Source organism: Rhinolophus ferrumequinum, chromosome 21 (assembly GCF_004115265.2).
Source record: "Rhinolophus ferrumequinum isolate MPI-CBG mRhiFer1 chromosome 21, mRhiFer1_v1.p, whole genome shotgun sequence".
Classification (NCBI taxonomy): Eukaryota; Metazoa; Chordata; class Mammalia; order Chiroptera; family Rhinolophidae; genus Rhinolophus; species Rhinolophus ferrumequinum.
The window spans coordinates 48,750,530-48,766,485 of record NC_046304.1 but is presented as its reverse complement, the minus strand read 5'-3'; the positions used below and the strand labels follow the sequence as shown (position 1 = coordinate 48,766,485).

General features: G+C 42.7%; 1 protein-coding gene across 2 annotated transcripts; it reads left to right on the top strand.

Moving 5' to 3' along the window:
• Window positions 1-104: 104 nt before the first annotated feature.
• Window positions 105-15,887, top strand: FAM104A (family with sequence similarity 104 member A). Of its 2 annotated transcripts, XM_033091789.1 has the most exons (4): window positions 105-427; window positions 4,849-4,948; window positions 13,502-13,561; window positions 15,259-15,887. In XM_033091789.1, the coding sequence occupies exons 1-4, from the start codon at window positions 207-209 to the stop codon at window positions 15,484-15,486; spliced, it is 609 nt and encodes a 202-aa protein (XP_032947680.1). In that variant the 5' UTR covers window positions 105-206; the 3' UTR covers window positions 15,487-15,887. The 2 variants fall into 2 exon arrangements, with proteins under 2 accessions (XP_032947680.1, XP_032947681.1); XM_033091790.1 differs by lacking the exon at window positions 13,502-13,561 and having other exon boundaries at window positions 111-427.
• Window positions 15,888-15,956: the final 69 nt, after the last annotated feature.

The following is a 15,956-nucleotide window of genomic DNA, read 5'->3' as shown; positions in this document are numbered from 1 at the left end:
CCTGGCTCGGCTTTTGCACGGTCCCCGCTGGGTTGCGAACAGGCGAACGCTTTGGGCACCTCTAATGAAGTCCTCTCCTCCCAGAAGTTCCCAGGAGCTCCGCCCTCTCCGCGCCCGCCTCTTCCCGTTGGTGGGGTTACCGGTCTGAGAGGCCGAGGTCGCGCCACTGCGCAGCCGCGAGAGGGCGGTACCACGGCGGCTGCGACATGGGGGGGCGCGGAGCAGACGCCGGAAGTAGCAGTGGTACGGGTCCCACCGAGGGGTACTCACCGCCGGCAGCGTCCACCCGAGCCGCGGCGAGAGCCAAGGCCCGAGGGGGTGGGCGTGGCGGCCGCGGAAACACAACACCCTCTGTTCCCTCTTCTCGCGGAGCGGCGCTGCGTCGCTCCCCTCCACCCGCTGCCATGAGCGAGCGCCTCCGCCCCAGGTGAGACTGTAGAGACCCCCCCCTTCCTTCCCAGCCCCTCGCCTGTCTTGGGGGATGGAGTCGAGGGGGCGCGCGAAGCGGGGTCCGAGCAAGTGTGGGCCCTGCGGGTCTTTATCTGGGTCCGGGGGAGGAGAGGAGAGGGATGTGCGACCGATCGGGTGTCTGGTCTTTGAGGGTACTGGAAAAGTGACTTCAGGGTCCAGGTCCCTCCCAAACCCATCTTTTCCACTGTATCTTTCCCTATTTGGAATGAAGTCTGGTCGGTCCCGGAAGAGACACAGTGGCCCTAAATTTAGGAGGGTGGGGGGATGGGAGGAATGTCTGATCTTTGAGTGGGAGCCCCTAGGGCATCTGTGAAGAGACGGGGCCCCTCGGGCGTCTGTGAGGGGACGGGGCGGGGAGCTGCCGGCTCCCCAAGGTCAGAAAGAGGGATCGGGCTTAATTCTGCAGCCGGGCCTAAGCGTTAGGTTAGACGGAAGAACTTGTGCCCTGGACGGTGTGAACACGGAAGGGCAGATGACCCCAGTGGCCTGAGGAGTCTCTGGCTGTGGCTTGTAGAACAGACAGGGTTCTAAACTGTTTCGATGCGGAGCCGTTTGACTCCGAAGACGGGAGGTAGGATTATATCGCGACGCACTGCTTTTTTTCCACGGAGCCTGGCCTCAGACCTGCGTGAGGGGTTTTCTGCTTGCTTGAGAGATACTGAGTAGAGCCCGGACCAAACTGCGATTTCCTTCTTTTCTTTTCATTTGCCCCCCGTAACAATATGGGAGGCGCACGTTGGGATTGGGTACCCCAGAAGGAAGAGGAGCAGCTTTATTTCAAATTAGGAAAATCCCTCATCGGGGAGTTTGAAGGGAAGACCTATCGATTACCAAGTCCAGCTCTTTCATTTTTCTGATGAAGAAACAGATCTGGAAAGCTCAGTTGATTTCCCTCGGTCTTTCCAGGTTGACTGCGCTTTGTTTTATTCCATAATAGTCTCAGTGAGGTGTAAGTGAATAAAATAGGATTGTCTTGGCCGATTACGCTGTGCATTTCCTTGTCTTTCCGTGTTTTCACTGGCTGTGAATGTAATCGACAGACTTTCCACCAGGACAGCGCTCTGGAGGACAGTTAATTCATGGGCTTAAGAATCTGGAACGCTTCCTGAGCTTATTTGATCCACAAGTGAAAAGCTAGGGTTCCTCAAACTTCAGCATAGGATTATTGATTTGGATAATGGTGCGAGGGAGGCAGAAAGCCTCCTTGTATACAAAATACGAGTGGATCAAATTTGAAATTAGGAGCCCAATTACTGGCATGCTGTTGGGTTAGGAACAAGATCCTTCGGTGTGTGTAGCAAGCCTGGTCGGACAAGCCTGATCTGACTGCCTGCTCTGATCTTTTTTTTCTTCTCAAACCCAGTTTATACTTCTGATACTTTCTTGGGACGTCTCGCATCTGAAGAAGTCAAAATATTTTGTACCAAAAAGGTTCCTTTTATGCAGCACTGTACACAAGTACTCTGAGTATGTTTATACTGGTAGCACATTTCTCTAGTACACAAATAATGTCAATATGTTTATACTGGTAACTTCATTTCTATAAAAGAGGTCATTTGATTTGGACAAGGGTTTCTTACCTACTTTTCTCTTCACCCCATGTTTCATGCTGTGTGATGGACCAGCTCTACCAGCTCCAGCTATCTTAGTATCTCCAAGTCAGTTCACTTCTCTAGTTCTGTTTTCTCCATTTTAAGATGAAGCATTGGTCAACGTTGGTGGTTTTTCCAAACGTTCCACCGTGTACTGGGATGGAGTATGTGGCAAGGAAGTCCTTACCAAAACATATCCTTTATGTCATGTACTAGTATGTTGAGGGATTTTATTTTTCCGGTAGGAAGAAAGGGTTCTGTTACTTAAAAAAAATTGTTTTGAAAACCACTAGTCTCCATTCTTTAGGATTTCTTCTATGCCCAGTCTCTAGGAGATGACAGGAAGATTGGAGAGAAATGAAATGATGAAAAGTGATGTAATCAGCCATCCTTAGAAGTAACATGCTAAACACAGTGTGTAACGAGATGGCTAGGGAGAATATAATCAATTATAGGGTGGCTGCTAAAATGATAACTTGGTCTGTGTCACTGACGTTGAAAACTGTAATCTGACTGCAGATAGGGTTGAGCATGGAGCTGTAATCTTGCCAATATTAATGATATTGTTGAAAGAAAAATGTTTCAAGGACAGAATCTGCAAAGAGCCTAGAAAAAGAATTGAAGAACAGGTAGGGCTCATTCTTAATCCAGTTCCATCCAAAAGAGAGCCCCCCTGCCCCCCCAACCAGGCCAAGGAGATAACTCTGGTCCATGGAGAAATCAACTGATTATGAGGCTGGGATATTTCGTGTGGCTTTCCCAGAGTTTGGTTGAAGTCCACAAAATCAGCCCATCCTCTTTGTTCGTACATTCTTTTTGCCTTGCAGCCTCCCTGCCATTCATATTCTTGTCACTGGAAAGATATGTACCCCATTATAAGTGAGGAAATTGGAAAGTTTTAGTCAGCCTCATGAGTTTGGTTAGAGTGACTCAGCAGCCCAAAGCAAAATCAGCTGTTGTCACACTGATAAAAGAAGGGTTTGGGAACCAACCTACTGCCATTTGACGAGTTTCTTTTTGGGTGTTACATCACCCGGCCTGCAATTAGACTTTGCTCTGTTACTTACTTCATCACATTCCCACGAACATTCATTCCGGTCACACTAGGATAAAAGTAGCAATTTCTTGGTTCAGCTCTCTGATAACAACACATCTTTTGAATGATTATTCAAACCTGGTATTCATCTAGTTTTCAGTCTTGATGTACTTCTCATCATTTGTAGATACGATCTAGTCTCCTGGGAGAAAGGTAGGAAGCAGAAATGGTGATCTTATTTTACACACAGTTGAGCTTTATTTAGAATGAACCTCAGGTAAATGGTGTAGCCCTCTGCCAATTAGTTGGTTAATGCTTTTTTATAACCACACACCCACTGTTCACCATTCCAAGCTTAAACTGGATCCAAACTCATTAATAAAGTTAGATGTATTCAGATAGTTGCAGAGTACAGGGAATTGAACTCAGGGTGCTAACTTAAAGTTTCTTCAATATCCAGACCTCAACTCAAAACTTTAGGGTGAAGGACCTGTGCAGTAAGCCGCCCCGCTCACGTAGAAGGTCTAGAACTGTATAGAAGGTACTCTGTGCTCGGATTCAGTGCTTTCCGAAAAGCTGTTTTTCCCTCTAGCTAGAGAAATTTGAACCTTTAAGAGTTTTCGTTATAGCAGATTGTGCTTCTCTGTAAATTGGCCTCTCGTCAGCCCTGTCCAGCAGCATTTTCTGCATTTGGGACCCTTCCGTGTCCATGATGGTCAGTACTATTCCCACTGGCTACACGTGGCCACTAAGCACTGAAAATGTGGCCAGTGTTACTAAGGAGCTTTCACTTTATTTAATTTTAATTACTTTTAAATGCCTACATATGCTAGTGACTACCATATCGGACAGCACAATTCCAGGCAATTTGACTTAAAATTATACCACCTATAATTTATTTCTACATTCTAACTGGGTTTTAGAAGTTCTTCTGACAGCACTTGATTCTTGCATAGAAAATGTACACATTTTATCTCAGTTACACATTTGAGAACACTTGACGGAGAAAGATGTGTGATTTTTCTTTAAACCTGTACATTTTAAGCAGCTTATGCTACAGTCTCAAAGTAACAATATGGTGAAGTGACATATATCGTAACACTAGGTGCTGTGGCTGAAATCATCTAGTTTATGTGTCCAAGACCGGCTTTTTCAGTGATTGTCCAGAAAAGTAATTTATTACGGTAGAGGGCATAGAGCTTTTGTTTAAGTGATAATTGGGGAAGAATCAGGGATGAAGGAAAACTGAAGATTAGCGGCTACCACGACCCTCTATGGGTTTTCCTGTGCAGCATCGTCTTTATATGGATTTTAAGCGTAAAATAGGCAAAGGCAGCCAGCCCTGTCTTAGGTGTTATCATACGGAAGGGAGTAAAATTAGGTAACTTGGAATTGTAATTTCAGGGAATGTAGAAAGACGGTAACATTAATTAGGTGGGGTTTGAATGCTCAGTCGTTAATGTCTTCCTGTTCTTATTTATTCCCAGTAGGCATAAATTGTCAAGCTTCATTTCAGAAATTAGTCACACTAATTTCAAGCCCGACCGTCTTGCTGCTATTTATGTTTTTGCTCTTTGTGCCCAGTGATGGTGGTGTGCTTCCGGTTTTTACCTATGAGAGGGATATCATGAGATGAATGGTATTTTCTCAGGCAAGAGGGCATATTTCTATATTGTCATGGTTTGCAATTGTAAGTGTCCAAAAGATCATTTGTTGGATTTTTTTTTCCTCCTTGTGATTTAATTTCAGGAAAAGGAGAAGGAATGGCAATGAAGAAGACCAGCATCTTCCCCCCCAGAGCAAAAGGAGTAGTAGAAACCCCGTCTTTCATGATTCCTGGGACACGGAGGTAGGAAGTGTGCTCAGAGGCTCTGCTCTTGTCGTTGCTTGAGCTAAAGAACGCAGTTTCTAATGTGTAACTCAAATGATTCTTAAAGTAAAGAAAAGTGACCTTACTTGATTGCAGTGGTTTCCACCGTTTTTGTCATGGCCCCTTTGAGGGAGCTGTGCACCCTCTCCCCAGCAAAACGGTTTGTGTCTGCACATACTCAGACATACACCCTCTCCCCCCCAATTTGTATTTGTTAGGAGTCTCATGAACCTTTAAAAGCCCTTCTTTGAACCCCCTGTTTGATATTTCACAAGCCAACTTATTTTCTAATAGTTTATAAACCATTATTGTCTTTAAGGCAAATGTATTTTATGGCTTCAATTCACTTGTCTTTAAGAGAAACTATAAGCATCCAGAATATATAATGTCTGTGCAAGCAGAATCCTGTTTTAAGTTTTTTTACTTTGTCATTGTGTTGTTCTGAAAAGGGCAGCTGGCAGAGTGACGGGGAGAGAGGGGGGACAGGGAGAAAGTGCGCCTGGAGTTGGGTTTCCTGAAACAGTCTTGCAGTGGGCATCCTGGGGAGACAGTCGCCCTGTGGTTCAGAGGCTGGCCTGCGGTGCAGAAACATTACAGGGATGCTTCTGTGAAATTAGGCGCCCAAAGATTTTGACCCGTAACAGTTCTCGCCCTAACAGAGAAACCCCTCCGTGGCATGTTCCTAAGCTCTAGCCTCGTAACGTCAAGCACAATTCTGTATACACAATTCTTGCACAACCAGGTAATTTGTCATTTAATTAGCTCTTGATAATAGGACTTGTCCTACATCCACTCTTTACCAGAAATCCAAGGTAACTCCCCCGGGGGGGGGGTGGGCAGGAGGGATCAGTAACTCGCATGTAGGTGAGAGCTGTTCAGGAGCGATTAATGAGAAGTGCAGCGAGAGCCTTCTGTGCGGAGATCCGCGTTTATTGCTTTAACCCCTGTTTTTAAAGTGTTCTATCACATTTTTCCGTTTTATAAAAACAGAAAACTTGTTGAGCTTTGTGTAATGTGGTAATTAGGGAATCTCATGGAAGAAAGAAAACCAGAGCTTAGAGGCTACCATGAATATCCAGGGATGAAACTGTAACACTAGTAATTGAATTATAAGACTATTCCTTAAAGTGTGTGTGGTGATTATTTTCATGGTGTCAGCGTGAATATTTCTTCACTTGTACCTGTATGTAAATTCCGCTATATTATGTTCATACTAGTTTGAAAGTATAGTGGGTGTAACTCTTCATATTGATCTTTTTTCTCTGTGTGTAGTTTTGATGCCTGAGAACAGGAATATAAGTTGTCATGTTTAAAGAATTAAACATTTCTGATCTCTTAGTTCAAGTAAAACTCCTTAGTATTAGTTTTTGTTTTGTTTTAATTGCTGTTTGTGGAAAATGACCTTCACTCCCTTTCTAAAACCTGTGTATTGGTATCACAGAAGAAAACAACGTGCTGTTATTCAACCTGGTGGTTCATATGTCTTGTTCTTACTTGTCCAGAGAAATTCAGCAGTTAAACCACTCTGTAATCATTAGCTGGGGACGGACTAGATTGTCTTTGTTATAATTTACAGTTAATACAGGTACTTTTTATCAGTCGTGGTAATCTGAGCTCACCGGCAGGCCCCTCACGGCCAGTTGTGACCCTCTGTTTCAGCTTTGCTGACCAGCGATGTGAGCCAGTGGCCTCTGGTGCTGTGCTTCCCCACTGGTGGTATTAACAAGTAATGAGGCCCAGTGAACCCAAGGAGACCTAGAGAAGCGAAGGGCAGGGGAAAGTCTTTAAAATGGAAAGTTAGGCCCTGAATAATTGAATCGTCACCACTGGAATAGGTGATTGTGCTCACAGCACAGAGATACCAAGTTTAGGGGCATTTGGCTACTTTTGGACAATTGTGTATGAAAGGGAAAAGAAGAAAATGATTCATTATAAATGGATTACTAATTTTATTAATTTATATACTCATCTTATTAATGAAAATGTTATGTTTTAGTCCTAAGGTAGGAAGGGAGGGCCAGGGTAGGTTTCCTTAAGATTAACTCTGTTAGGAGAAAATGTTTCCTGTGTCTTTCCTGAAATACTTACATAATTTTAGAATTCTTTTTCTTATAACTTGAAGAGCTTTCATTTGGAAGGAGTTTGTTTTAATTCTGAGAGAGATTTAAAGTTAATTCCCCAAAGTTACCTTTTTCTCCTAAACGTAATAATAGTAGCAAAGTACTGGGGAATAAGATGTGAGGTGTTTGATTTATTTAAACTATTGAACGGTGCTGCAAGTAAATCATAATTACCTGAAAAATGGAGCTAGTATATGCCTCTTTTTTCCTAGATACTATGAAGCTAAGGAATGTGAACTGACTTGCCAGATTAGTTATGTAGAAGGAGACTTTGACTTTACTTGTACAATTTTCTTCCTGTCATAGTAGGTAGTAGTATTTCTACTCAGATGGAAAAATTGGGGCACAGAAAAAAAGTCCCTTGTGCAAGATATACAGCTAGTGAGAGGCAGGGTTGGTGAGCCCCAGATCTTGACAGTTCAGCATCTTGCTCCTAACCATGGTGTGTGCTGTCCCAACAGAAGACGGGACCGAAGTTCTCAGTGACTTGGCTGAATATATCCAGAGGAAGCTAGATCCTAGACTGCTCTCAGTCATAGGAACAGAGACGAAGAGCTGCAAAATGTTTTCCCGAGTAAATTCTAGGATATGGCCCGAGCTAGAAAGCCATTTTAGATTTGTAGCTAGAAAAAGTGCAGAAATTGGGGTGTAGTGTTTTTTCCCCAAAAAGTAATTGGTGTTTGAATCGAAGACCTTGAATTTCAGCTCCCATGACTTAGAGTGAATGACTTGTGGGCCCTTGGATGCTATTTTTAAAATTGAGAAGTAATTTCCTGGGAGCAGAATAAAAACTCTTTGTAAAGCCATTCTGTAGGAATCATGTTAGTTAATGTCTAGGTCAGCCTTGTGTTTCACTTCGGGGAGCAAGAAGTGAAATAATTTGTCAATGTGTGTGTCTTCCTTTTGGCTCCTGCACCACGGCAGCGACATTCCCTGAACTTGGACGACTATTTGGATGGGTAGAAACAAGCTGGGTTTAACTTACTTATAGATTTGTTCTTTCAGGGGCTGACATTTTTGGTTTGAATTGTATCTTCACTTGTAGGAGTAATGCTGTTTGCCTTCAGTTTTAATACCCTTATCTACAAAATACACTAGACGTGTCCATGTAAATCTGGCTTCTGGTACGTAGGTATATGCCTTAGAACAAGGACGGCTGCCTGAGTAAAAGCAGTACCTTTTTACAAGACCCCGAGTTTTTAAGTATCTTGAACTTACCAAGACCATTTGATTTTTCAGATCACTATGAAGTAACAAGCAGACAGTGAGAAAATGTGGAGATAAAACAGAAGTGGCTTATCTGGAACAGCCTCTTCTTTTCCTTATCTCTATGAGGGAGAACATTTTAGATATCACTCAAATCGCAAGGGTATTCTTACGGGAGTGTAGAGGCGTGACAAATTAATAGAACCAGGGGAATTTAATAGAACCAAGGGAATCCATGTCTGATTAAAATTAGGATTCTATAAATCCTTTTGTTTTAAGAATAAGAATGAGCTGACAATGGTGATACTTAGCGTAATTTTTTCAAAAAGTTATCTTAAGGCTTTTTCTTGGTTTTTGCTCATTCTCATCTTTATGCTGTCATAGAGTGAGTGGTAGGCGCATCCTGAGAGACGGAGGTGTTTTGGCAGACTCTGTTTTGGGTAAAACCGTCAGGTTGTGTGTTTAAAACCCGGTAGCCAATTAATTCTGAAATTAATGTCTAAAAAGGTCCATTCAAAATGGAGGTGCAGTCCGTTTGTGGTGTACGCCTTAAGAAACTTTGGTCACAACTTAAGTCCTTGAAATGTTTGTAATATATCAACTTCCAGGATCAGAAGCTGCCCCAAGCAGTTTCATACTGAAATTGCATCTTAAGTCTGTTAAGTAATGAGGGTACATACATTCATGTGTTTTTATACGGGTGCACATTATGTTTTGGCCTGCTGAAATTTAAACAAATGAAGTGATAACAGAATATTTTGGTTTGGAAAGGACTTAAAACACATTATAAGGTCCATCTTTAGCTTATAAGGATTGACACTGAAAATTGACCCACCTGCATTTTCTTTCCTTGTATCTTTAGGAAGTGGTTTAAAATACCCACTGAAGTCATTTGGAATCTTATTGTCTCACGGGTATTAGCAGACTTGGAGCTCTCTTAAAATTATTGGGCACTTTGCAAGCCCAGGATTTTACATTCGATGCTCTTGCCGACTTGGCTAGGACCGTCTCTTGCTCTTAATCCAGAGTCTGCAGTGGCCTTGGAATGAACTTCATGTGACTCTGGGATGTAGCGTATACAGGGAGTGAGATGGCGGTTTTCTTTTTTTTTGGTGGGGGGAAGGAGAACAGGACTTGATTGGGGAACAGTGTGTACTTCCAGGACTTTATTTTCCCAAGTCAAGTTGCCCTTTCAGTCTTAGTTGTGGAGGGCGCAGCTCAACTCCAGGTCCAGTTGCCATTGCTAGTTGCAGGGGGCGCAGTCCACCACCATCCCTTGTGGGAGTCGAGGAATCGAACTGGCAACCTTGTGGTTGAGAGCCCACTGGCCCATGTGGGAATCGAACCGGCAGCCCTCGGAGTTAGGAGCACGGAGCTCCAACCACCTGAGCCACGGGGCGGCCCGGGCAGTTTTCTTTTGAAGCTCATGTAAATTAACAGTGCCAGTGAATGGGGAGATGGATGTGAGGGAAAGCTGGGGCTTCAAAGAAAATAAAATACGCTATTGCTCTGCTTTTCTAATTAAGAAGAGAAAACATACAGCTCTAGGTAATAAATATACACATATCTGGTTCTGTTTTCATGAAGCAGACTCAGTGATTAAGATTCCTGCCTGGGGGGGGCTTTCTAAAGGTTATTAGCAGAAAAAGTCTTGAGAGTTGATTAGGTTCTATCATGAATATAAATGGGTTCTCTCTTAACTGACTTCACACGCTGGGAAAAGCAATAAAAGGTAGGCCTAGCTGAGGGACCAAGCGGTCTTTTAACTTCTGGTGTAATCTATCCCTGTGGGCTAAGAGCATGAACTTCCTCAACCTCTTGTCCTCTGCGGCACGATTTACATACATATGCTTCCTTTCTGCCAAAGAGAAGGCCGTTTTCCTTTGCCTCTGTCTACGCTGGCCATTCCGCCGAGGGTCCTGAAAGCTGCCCCCGGCGGTCCGCCTTCTCCTCGTGTCTGCAGTCCTCCCGTCCTCTGCCGCTTTCACGGGCTCTTGTTCCCTGCCCCGCTCATCTTCTCTCCGCCGCACCGCCCCTCGGCGTCCGCTGGGCCTTCTTTCTCCCACTCCCGCCAGCCAGCCTCTTGTCTCTTCAGCTCTCAGCATCCGCTCGCTGCCGGTGCTTTCCCATCTGCCTTCTCTCCTTTGCTCTCTGGGGCCTGGCTTCCTCTAGATGCCACGGAACGTTCCTCAAGGCTCAGTGACGTGCCTGCCATTCAGCAGCGTGTGCTGAGGAGCGTTGAGCACAGTTGACCCTTGAGCAACCCGGTTTCCACCACGTGGATCCGTTTATTTATATGTGGATTTTCCCCAGGAAAACATACAGTACTGTAAATGTATTTCCTCTTGTGATTTCCGTAATAATGTCTTTCCTCTGGCTTACTTTAGTGTAAGCATCCAGTCTGTAATACATGTAAGATACAAGTTATGTGTTAATCAACTGTTTATGTTACTGGTAAGGCTTCTGTCAACGGTAGGCTCTTAGTAGTTTTGGGGGAGTAAGAAGTTATACGTGGATTTTTGATTGCGAAGGGGGTTGACACCCCAACTCCTGCGCTGTTCAGGGGTCAGCTGTGTTTGCCAAGCATTGTCCTGGGTGCTCCGTGTCAACTCGCATGTCTCCGTTTCTTCCTGAATCCCTTCCATCTCGGGGGTGTGACACACACCCCTTCATTTGCGTTGTCACAGCCTTCATGTGGGCCTGCTTCCTGCTTGATGGATCAGAAACCTTCCCCGATGGCCTCTGCTCAGTGTCCCCTACCTCATTCGATTCAACAGCCCCCTAGCACCCTCACTCCTAGTGTCTTACAGGCCCGGAAGTTGTTCCTGTAGACTTCGGGCACTTACTGGTTAGCATGACCCGGTGTGTGTGTTTCGTCTCACTAACACTTCCGGGGCTGGGCGGGAGGGGGCACAGCCACACCATACCTTTCGCTTTCCCTCCCTGGAACACTCCTGAGTTTGCTCTTACTGTTGTCCCAGTCTGTCACCCGGCTTATTACAATTCTTCCTCTTCCTTCTAGGCCCTGTCCAGACACCCTTCTTCCTAAGGAGCCTCTCCATCCACACGTGTTCCTAGATTTCTGTCACTGCAGTAGCTGTACTGTTTGTATCGGTGGCTGTGTTGCCACCGTATCTTGGTGAAGCTCAGTAAAGAAATGATTAGATGGCCCTCGTGCCGTGCCTCCCGGGACACAGCAGACCCACACACATTTGTTTGGACAGTGGTTGGACATCAGAATAACCTGTGCCAGGTTTTCCTGAGGTGGGACCCTGGCATGTACACTTTTTTGAAAAGCCAGCAAGTGATTCCAAAACAGGATTCTTCTAGTTCTTATCCAGGCGCCTGCAGGTACAGGGGTACATGGGTAGAGTTTATTATTGCCTAATTTCAAATCTTCCCTTTTCACCCAGCTCTTCACCACAAGATTCTTAGGAGTTGCCTTTCTATACTTAGAGACTGTCCGTCAGAATCTTCATACATTTCACTGTATTGTGCTTGTATAGCTGCGTTTGTATTTCATAGATCGTGACCTTTTCCTCTTGATTTGTAATACTAATTTGTCATTGAAAATACCCTGTGGTCAGCACTAAGCCTAAACTGAAAATTCAGAGAAAAGGAAGGAGCTTTGTAACTGGATTTGGATAAACTGCCCAATGAGGCGTCTGTGAGGAGTCGGGCCTCCTGGGGACAGGACTCTTGAGTTGACCATTCTTTCTCAGTCCCAAAGCTTCAGGACTTTCAGTAAAAGAACTTGCTGTCCTTTTAAGAACAGGAATAGTAACAAGGTAAACACTTCTGTACCAGTTTAGTGCTTGTAATTGGCAAAACCATGCCCTGTCAGGGAGGGCCCCCCTCCCACCCCAAGCTGTGATACTAAAAGGCTCTACCAAGTGGGAGAAAGACGGTTTTTTCCTCTTCCAAGTTTTTTGGTTTTGTAAGACTAAACGATTTACTTCTGTGTATGTCTTAAAGCACTGATAGAGACGTAACATTTGATTTTATGCCTTCAGGGTTAAAAGTAAATAATGGTCTTTATCCCATAAAATATACCACTTTGATGGCTGACCGTGTTAAGACCGATGAGAATAACTTTCAAACATTTTTGATGCAAAGAAATGTTTTACTTTGTGACCTAGTACACACCAAATATATTTGTGAATAATTGGAAAAAAATTTCACAGAACAATTACCCTTACCATGTTGCCCTGTTTCTTTCTTTTTTTTTTTTTTTTAATGCTGGTTGCTACCCACCAAATGGGTTTTACCCTCCATTTGAAAAACACTGGCCCATCCATAGATTTTGAGATACTCCCGAAAGCATCTCTTAAAGCAAGAAGACAAGTCTGAATTGGCATAAAATAAGAACCAAAGTATCTCTGAAAAAGGGGTATCATTTTTACCTTAGATGCCAGTAGTGTACACACACACACACACACACACACACACACACACGTAATATTTCGAATGCATTAAAATGACACAAAGTGCTCCCGAGGTTCTATATAGGCCGTCTTACTAATTTGAAAGTATCATTGGCCTGCTCAATGCAATGAATAAAACTGAAGCAGTTTTTGATATTAAGTAGTTTAAGGAGGCGAAACAGCCTTCCTAAAATCTTGACAATATTAACATATAACTTGAAGGTCCATATTCGAAATATTTTGGCATATATATCCTTCCAGACTATATTTGGTGTACATATATGTGTATGTTATTTAAAAAACATGTAAAACCAGCTGACATACATACTGTATTATAACCTGTCAAAAAGATGTTAAAGGCTTCTATTTTGTGTGTGTGTGTGTGTGTGTGTGTGTAATTGTTAAGAGCTGAATAGAATTTCATTGTTACGAATTATGATTCATGTATTATACTTTATATACCTATAACAACCAATTTCCCTATTGTTAGACATTTAAATTGTTTTTAGCTAGTATAAACAAGGCCACACTAAACATTTTTATACATGTCTTTATAAAATTAAGTTACAAGATTTTTAAAATGGACTAGAAATTGCTGGTATATTTATGTTCCTCTCCCCTTTTTTATTGTTATTGTACAGAAATCTTTTCTAACCTGTTTAGGACCTTTTACCTTGTCTCAGAATAGTGTCACCTTTGCTGTTATATTGTGAAATAAATATAATTTGAGATGGAACCTTGACTTACTAGAAACTGATTCTAGTTCTTGCCTTAATTTTCAGACAGTACCTGTAATGAAAAACAAGGAAAACAGACTAAGAGGAAACAAGGTTTTCTGCGCGGTGGGTTTCTTATCTAGTGTAGTAGTAACCTACTTGTTAAATATTCACGACCTCACCAGATGTACCAGCGGCCGTCCTAGGTGGATATACTCGAGGTTAGGGAAGGCTTTTATGGGAAACCATTTTTGTTTTTGAATTGGCTTTGACTTCTTAAGTCTAAGTAAATGTCATGGCTGCTGCTGCTTTCTCTGCCACCCAATGTCACTCAGTTCATTATGATCCATTCGTGAATTTTTTTAATTGTAGCACGATAGATAGGTTGTCTCCTGTGACTTACGGGCAGTGGGATATGTGACCCATGTTAAGTAACTCCAAATGACCCATGGACCAGGACAGTTCTTGGTTTAAGTCTTATTAATAATGGATGCCTTTTGTGAACGTGCTTTCTTTGCCATTTCAGGCATGTTTATATACATATTGTTAGGTATAACTTTTGATGGGAAAAATGGATTGAACTAGTGTTTTAAAAATCACTTTTAAAGTATCTTATCTGAAACAATATTTTATTTATACATTTATTTTGATAATGAAAATAACATAATAACCACATTGAAAAAAGTTACAGTGAAGGATAGGAAGAGACGCAGCTATAATCCCTCCATTTTAACGTAACTACTATGGGTTGTTTGTTTTTGGTCTTTTTTCTTATGTGTAGATTTTACCTTGTTGAAAGCAGACATTTCAAAACCAATATCTTTGTCTAAGAGAATATAAATTTAACTCAAAGGGTGTTAATGCGTTAAAAAAAAAATTATACCAGATCATTAATTACTAGAATTCTAACTTTCTCATGCATTGATTCCTTTTAGTACAATATTGTATTGAGTTCTAAATAAAGGGTATTGCTAATCAAGTTATTGGGGTTGTCATTTATTAGAAATGCAATGTTAACATTGTATAACACCATAAATCTGAAAGGATCTTGACCGTTGCCTTCTCTTTTGAGAATCCTACCAGTGGAAGGAGGGAGATTTGTGAGTGACTCTTACTAGGGATCCCTGGGTACCTTCTTCAAGATGACTCACTAAGTCATGTTAGTTACGTTAAAAAAAAGAGACAAGTTCATGCACATGCTTAACACACAGAGAGAACTGCAAAAATGCTAATACAACTTTATAAGAAATACTTAAAAAGTTTTTCAGGGTATGTGTTCTGCATTCAGAGAATATCTTTCGTGTCCATGAGATGATAACCACAAAATTGCCACAGGTTTTTATTTTTTATTTTAACTTGTGCCCAGAAGCCATCATATTTGTTATAGGGACACCTTTTTTATACCCTGTGCCAATGATTGATTCTTTCCCTTGGAGGCTGAAAACGTCTTCCTTTGATTGTTGGAAATTATTGGAATGAATGATAAAAGCAGGTAGAGAAGACACGTACAGGAGTTAAGATGTCGTTGAAGGGATTTGCAGTCAGAAGGCTTGTGCTTGAATGTGGGCCCTGCCACTTCCTCGGGATGTGTAAAGGGGACAGTATTCCCCCTTGACCTTACCGGGGAGTTGTGAAGTTAGAGTGGAATGTCTTAGGTGAACGTACTTTGTAAACTGTAAAGCCCAAAGTATGTTTTGATGCCGTTACTCCTCAAACCAGATAGGAAGAAGAATACTCTCTTAAATAGGGTGTTGTCAGTTAAACCATAGTCAAGTTCTCAAGAAACAAAACAGCCTAACCATGAAACTGTGTTTTCTTTCCAGTCTTCCAGCAGTGACAGTGGTGGCAGCAGCAGCAGCATCAGCAGCCCGGACAGGGCCAGCGGGCCAGAGAGCAGCTTGAACCACGTGGTCGCCGGGTGCAGCCCGCACAGCCCTCCGCCCATGCCCGAGCAGTCTGCACTGTGCCAAGGCCCGTATTTCCACATCAACCAGACCCTGAAGGAGGCCCACTTTCACAGCCTACAGCACCGAGGACGGCCTCCAACATGATGGGCTGGCAGCTTCTTGCCTTCTGTGAAGGGACAGCGCTGTGCAGATTTGATATTTCATCTTATGATGTTTTAAAAAATTGCACAAAAAAATGCCTGTTGGCTTTTCAGTCTATATTTGAAATAACAGGTTAACAGGCAGTTGTTTACTTGTGGTTTTGCTGCACTATTGCAATTTCAAAGGGGCTTTGAAGCAATTTTTATAGGATTCTTTTGAGGGTGGGTATCAAATCCATGTCAAGGTAACGGTATGAGGAAATCTCATCTGCGTGTTGAATCCATAGTTTGTCCAGTTCAGATTAATTTCCAAATCTGTCAATTAGCAATTCTACTTTATGTAAAAAGGCCTTTTAAAAATGCAGGATCTTCAATTTTTTAAATTCAATAAACTAGTAAAGAGTATCTAGTTTCCATGAAAAAACACAAGTTTTTTTCCAAAATATAGAAAGCTTGATTCAGTCTTGCACTGAA